At 64.4% G+C, this 6111-nt stretch overlaps 1 protein-coding gene across 1 annotated transcript; it reads left to right on the forward strand.

The window, feature by feature from the left end:
* The first annotated feature begins 4979 nt into the window (after positions 1 to 4979).
* RNF222 (ring finger protein 222) lies at positions 4980 to 6111 on the forward strand. Its single transcript, XM_071452870.1, has 2 exons — positions 4980 to 5439; positions 5614 to 6111. The coding sequence occupies exons 1-2, from the start codon at positions 5101 to 5103 to the stop codon at positions 6004 to 6006; spliced, it is 732 nt and encodes a 243-aa protein (XP_071308971.1). The 5' UTR covers positions 4980 to 5100; the 3' UTR covers positions 6007 to 6111.

Raw genomic sequence — 6111 nt, forward strand, 5'->3', positions numbered from 1 at the left:
TGCTGCATTTCCCATGGATTGCTGCAGACAGCCCGAGGATGAAGGGCACACACCTGTCCCCAGCAGGGTGTCCAGCCAGCCTCGCCGTCCCCTGAGCCCTGCACGGGCCTTTCTGGGTCACCCGGTGTCACCTGGGTGCTGCACAAGGCCACAAATGCTGCTGAGCCACGTCAGAGCAGCGGGCAGGACGTGCAGCACTGCACGGCCCCGAGACACCTGAATCAGAGGCAGGGCAAGCCACAGCGTCCTGGGAGCAGTGACAAACCTCCCCTGGTGACAAACCACCCTTGAGCCACCTCATCCCTGCTGGGAGCACAGCCTTGTTCCCAGGACACCTTCCCTGTGCCCTCTGCTCCCAGCCTTGTTCCCAGGACACCTTCCCTGTGCCCTCTGCTCCCAGCCTTGTTCCCAGGACACCTTCCCTGTGCTCTCTGCTCCCAGATGATGCTGGTGCTGCCACAGCCTGGACCAACCCACCCAGCTGTCACCTTCTCCCTCCCTCTGACCGTGCCCTTGGCTCGCTGTCACCCTCTCTGGAGGGCAGGGAGGGACATCGAGGTGGCTGTGCAGAATCTGGAGGCCCATCTGGGAGAATATCTCCTTTCCCAGGATCCTGAGCACTGCAGAAGGCAGCAGGAAATGTCCTGCATGGAGTGTCCCACAAGGTCCTGGTGCAGCCTTTTCCTCACTCTTTAATGGCAGAGCAGCCCCTCTGAGGGGACAGAAGTGTCCCTGAGGGGGAATGAGCCAAGCTGAGGTTGCACTGGGGAGCTCTGGGGGTCAGAGGGCTCTGTCTGCACATCTGTCTGCACCCCTGGCTGTTTGTCCGTGGGAACAAGGGGTCAGTGCTGCCCCACACCAGGAGGTTTGGGGTGCCTCGCTCTGCTGGATCATGCCCCATGCTGGATCTGCAATCAGAACACAAATCCTGGCTTGGGAGGCAGCTGGAAATGAGCTCTGAGAACGAGGGGCTCTCCTTTACAGAACAGCCAAGGCTGTGTCCATTCAATCCTAAATTAATTCCCCAAGGAATTAACCTGCCCCCGACCCACGGAGCAGCACAGCCCTGGTTTCTCTTCTCTTCTCTTCTCTTCTCTTCTCTTCTCTTCTCTTCTCTTCTCTTCTCTTCTCTTCTCTTCTCTTCTCTTCTCTTCTCTTCTCTTCTCTTCTCTTCTCTTCTCTTCTCTTCTCTTCTCTTCTCTTCTCTTCTCTTCTCTTCTCTTCTCTTCTCTTCTCTTCTCTTCTCTTCTCTTCTCTTCTCCTCTCTCCTCTGGGATCCTTTAACCCCACGCTGTGCTCCCGGTGCCTCCTCTCCCGGCAGCAGGCAGGGATGCCAGCAGTGCTACCAAAGCCACCTTTCCCAGCCGGTTGGTGACAAAGGCCGGGCGCTGGGGGCTGTTTTTCCCAGGGGTGCCCGCCCGGTTAAGCGCGGTTTCGGGGGGTGTTTGCGGCGGGGCGGCCCCGCTGTCCCGCATTGTGCGCGGGGCTGTTCCCACGCGGCAGCACAAAGGAGCAGTCACTCAGCATTAGCGACAGCACAAAGCGGCTCCTGCTGCCCCCCGACCCCTCCCGGGGCGGCCGGACAGACACACGGACTGCAGCAAAACGGGTGGGGAATGAGCGGGGGGTGAGTAAATCTGATACCCTCGCCACAGCCCGTGGTGGTGGGGGAAAACAACAACTTTAGGGAGGGAAAACAACACCTTTGGGGGGGAACACAGCACCTTTGGGGAGGGAAAACAACACCTTTTGGGGGGGAACACAGCACCTTTGGGGAGGGAACACAACACCTTTGGGGGGGGAACAGGGAACACAGCACCTTTGGGGGGGGAACACAGCACCTTTGGTGGGCAGTAAGTGGTGAAGGAGCCCCTGGAGCTGCTCTCCCAGGCACGGGAGCGGGGGCTGAGTGGCTCTGCACGAGGGGGATGGATCAAATCCCCCCCATTTGGTGTCAGAATAAGGCTCGGGGTCATTCCCGGGGGTTTGGTGGCACCAGCAGGGAGGCAGGGCCAGGGCAGGGCTGTGCCACCACCCCGGTCCCTCTGCAGCCTCTGGAGGGGGAGCAGAGACCAGAGCAGGGTTTGGGGTCACAGGGTTTAGGTTACAGGGTTTGAGGTCACAGAGTTGGGGTCACAGGGTTGGGGTCACAGGGTTGGGGTCAGAGGGTTTGGGGTCACAGGTTTGGGGTCACAGTGTTTGGGGTCACAGGTTTGGGGTCACAGGTTTGGTGTCACAGGGTTGGGGTCACAGGGTTGGGGTCACAGGGATGGGGTCACAGGGTTGGGGTCACAGGTCTGGGGTCACATGTTTGGGGTCACAGGGTTGGTGTCACAGTGTTGGTGTCACAGGTTTGGGGTCACAGGGTTTGGGGTCACAGGGTTGGGGTCACAGGTTTGGGGTCACAGGGTTGGGGTCACAGGGTTGGGGTCACTCCCAGCTGTTCCTTGTGTAGGACAAGCGTTCACCCCATGGAATGGCAGGGGAAGAGCAGATCCCCTGCTCCCGGGGGGAAGGGGCAGCTCCCGGCTGGTGGGCACTGTCCCCCCTCACCCTGGCACCCCGGCCTGCCCTCGGTGCTGCCGGCGTGCGCTCCTGGTGCCAAAGCACAGCCGAGAGCACCATCTCCTGGGCACCGCAGAAACCAGCGAGGAGAGCCCGAACGAGGAGCTGCCCTTGTGCATTTTAGGCTGCCTTGGCTCAAGTGGTCTCCTCGTGATGGGGTCCATCCTGCCAGGTGCCTGAGGAGCAGAATGGACACCCCAGAAAGAAAGAAAACAATGATTTCCCGCTCTAATTCAAGCAAAGCAAGCGTGGGGGGAGATGGATAAGCTTGTGGGGGCTGAGAGCAGGGTGAGGGATGGGCAGCGGGGTGAGAGCCCATCCCCGGTGCAGGAGCCGCTGCAGGATGTGCAGCTCAGCCCGCGCTGCAGCCCCAGAGGCTCCCGGCACCCCTTCAGTGCCGGATTCCTTGGGCTGACCCCGCAGCATCACACGGGGATGGCAGGACCGTGCCTCCTGTCCTGTCCCTGTCCCTGTCCCTGCAGCATCACACGGGGATGGCAGGACCGTGCCTCCTGTCCTGTCCCTGTCCCTGTCCCTGTCCCCGTCCCCGTCCCCGCAGCATCACACGGGGATGGCAGGACCGTGCCTCCTGTCCCTGTCCCTGTCCCTGTCCCTGTCCCTGTCCTATCTCTGTCCCTGCCCCCGCGCCTGACGCCGGCTCCTCGCCCACTCCCGGGCCAAGCGGGCCAGCGGAGCCCTTTAAAGGCGAACGGGTTCCTCCGCATTCACTCCGCGGGAGCTGTCCCTGCTTGTCCCTCCCTGTCCCTGCTTGTCCCTCCCTGTCCCAGCTCGTCCCTGCCCTGTCCCCGCTCCAGCCTTTGCACAACGCGCCCTCCTCAGACGCAGCCGGCACCCGGTGTCCCAGGGGTGTCCCCAAGGTGTCCCGGAGCTGTCCCGGGCCAGCCCCGTGCCTGGGCACAGCCGTGCATGGAGGGGCCGCTGCCCTGGGGCCCCACAGCAGGTAAGGGGGGGATTTAGGGGCACGGGGTGAGGGAGGGAGGGAGGGGAGCAGCCATCCCAGATCCCTCCTGAGCCAGGGCAGGAGCCTGGCTCTGTTCCGTGCCAGGAGGGGGGGCTCCTGCTGTCCCTGTGGCCGTGGGTGACAGCCCTGCAGGAGCAGGGCAGCCTGGCCAGGGCTGGCAGAACCCCAGACCGGCTGGGAGGGTGGCCATGGCACAGCCGGGTGTGAGAACAGGGGAGCGGCCTGGGCGGGGGCTGGAAATGCCACCAGGGCTGGAAACACCTGCAGCTTGAGGAAGGTCAGGCTCCTGAGCTGCTCTGAGGGCTGAGGGAGCTGTCCCCTCTCCCTTCTCCTCCGTGCCCTCTCCCTTTGTGCCCGGGGAGAGGCAGGGCAGGGCTTCAGCCCCATGGCAGCGCCCCACACTGCTCTGGGGCTGGGCTGGGCTGGGCTGGCTCTGCCTCCCTCCTCTCTGACTAACCCTGGCACAGGCTGGCTGCACCCAGCTCCAGCCTGAGCGTGCCCATGGCCTGGCCACCATGGCCTGGTCACCAGCACGGCCTGGTCACCACCATGGCCTGGCCACCAGCACAGCCTGGCCACCACCATGGCCTGGCCACCAGCATGGCCTGGTCACCAGCACGGCCTGGCCACCACCATGGCCTGGCCACCACCATGGCCTGGCCACCACCATGGCCTGGTCACCACCATGGCCTGGCCACGAGCACAGCCTGGCCACCATGGCCTGGCCACCAGCACGGCCTGGTCACCAGCATGGCCTGGCCACTATGGCCTGGCCACCACCATGGCCTGGCCACCAGCCTGGGCCATCCCCCAGCAGCCTGGAAGGAGCCCAGTGTGTGTGTCTGCTTCCTGCCCTGGCCGTGTCACCTCCCTGGCCGTGTCACCTCCCTGCTCCACCAGTCTGGCTGCTCCAGGCTCCCCCAGGCCCCTTGGAGGTCTCTGGGATGGGAGCAGCTCCCTGTCCTTGGCAGGTTCCAGCCTGGGATGGGAATTCCCAGCTCCCAGCAGCTGAGCACAGAGGCACAGGTGACACAGTGTGAGTCTGGGATGGCACAGTGTGAGTCTGGAGTGGCACAGTCTGTGTCTGCAATGGCACAGTCTGTGTCTGCAATTTCTGCAGAGCAGGCAGGGCTCTGTGCAGGGGCTCAGCCAGGGATTTTTGCCCTGCAGGGCTCTGGGGCTGGGATCCTCCCTCCATCCCTGCCCAGGGGCTAAACCGTGCTGAGAGTGGCCAGGCCATGGTGGGCACCCATCCCAGGCCATGGTGGGCACCCATCCCACCTGAGAGGGGCCAGGCCATGGTGGGCACCCATCCCACCCCATGAGGAATTGCCAAGGGCTGGAGACAGGACCCAGGGAATGGCTTCAGACTGACCCAGGGCAGGGCTGGATGGGATCTTGGGAACTGGGAATTGTTCCCTGGCAGGGCTGGATGGGATCTTGGGAATGGGGAATTGTTCCCTGGCAGGGCTGGATGGGATCTTGGGAATTGGGAATTGTTCCCTGACAGGGTGGGCAGTGCCTGGAGGGCAGGGAGGAGCAGAGCTGAAGACATGGACAGTGCTGATCGCTGCCACCTGAGCCTGATTAACCCCTTGTGCCCCTCCTCGGCCAGCACAGCAGGGATGTCCGAGCCCCTCCCCAGCAATGAGGCTGCCCCGGCCGAGTGCCCCGTGTGCTACGAGCGGTTCCAGCCCCTGGAGGCCACGCACCGCCGGCTCAGCTGCGGCCACACCTTCTGCCACGACTGCCTGGTGAAGTGCCTGCTGTCGGCCAAGCTGGGCGGGCACGTCCAGAGCAGCATCGTGTGCCCCGTGTGCCGCTTCGTCACCTTCCTCAGCAGGAAGAAGGTTCTGTGGCTGCCCAGGGCCACCGACCCCCGCCTGCTGCAGGTGCCCCTGGCACAGCTGGCCAGGAGCGAGGCCACCAACACCCTGGAGGTGCCCCTGTCGCCATCCTCCCTGTCCCAGCTGGCCAAGAGTGAGCCCCCCAACACCCTGGAGGTGCCATTGTCCCCATCCTCTCTGTCCCAGCTGTCCAAGAACGAGCCCCCCAACACCCTGGAGGTGCCCCTGTCCCCATCCTCCCTGTCCCAGCTGGCCAGGAGCGAGCCCCCCAACACGCTGGTGGTCCCCAGCCACTTCGTGCTGCCGGAGCAGAGCCTGGGGCGGGTTGCCCCCGGAGCGGGGCTGGCACGGGAGGCTCACATCTTTGTCATCAGCGATCACGGCATGCCCCTGCTGGCCGCCCAGCGCTGCGCCTCGGGGCTGCCCGGCAGCTCCGGGGGGGACGCGGCCAGCGCAGGCTCGGGCTCGGGCTCGGGCTCGGGCTCGTCCAGCCTGGCGCTGGGGCTGCAGTGCTGCCAGTCCCCCATGGCCCTGGCCGTGATGCTGGTGCTGACCGTGGCCATGCTGGCCGCCGTGCTGCCCTGGCTGCTGCTGGTCAGGAGGGACTTGTAGCACGGCCGGGACACCGGGGCAGTGTCGCTGGTGCGGGACACAGCCGAGATGGAGCCGAGACACAGCCCCTCTCTGAAAGCTCCTGGAGAAAGGAACACCGTGGGA

The sequence above is a fragment of the Agelaius tricolor genome, unplaced genomic scaffold (genome assembly GCF_023055355.1).
Source record: "Agelaius tricolor isolate 1412-34295 unplaced genomic scaffold, bAgeTri1.0.p SCAF_35, whole genome shotgun sequence".
Classification (NCBI taxonomy): Eukaryota; Metazoa; Chordata; class Aves; order Passeriformes; family Icteridae; genus Agelaius; species Agelaius tricolor.

What these genes read in the sequence shown, in the direction of transcription:
- RNF222 (XM_071452870.1), top strand. Translation starts at nt 5,101, where the DNA reads ATGGACAGTGCTGATCGCTGCCACCTGAGCCTGATTAACCCCTTGTGC. An exon ending in CCGACCCCCGCCTGCTGCAG is followed by an intron (nt 5,440 to 5,613) that starts GTGCCCCTGGCA and finishes AACACCCTGGAG; the next exon opens with GTGCCCCTGTCCCCATCCTC.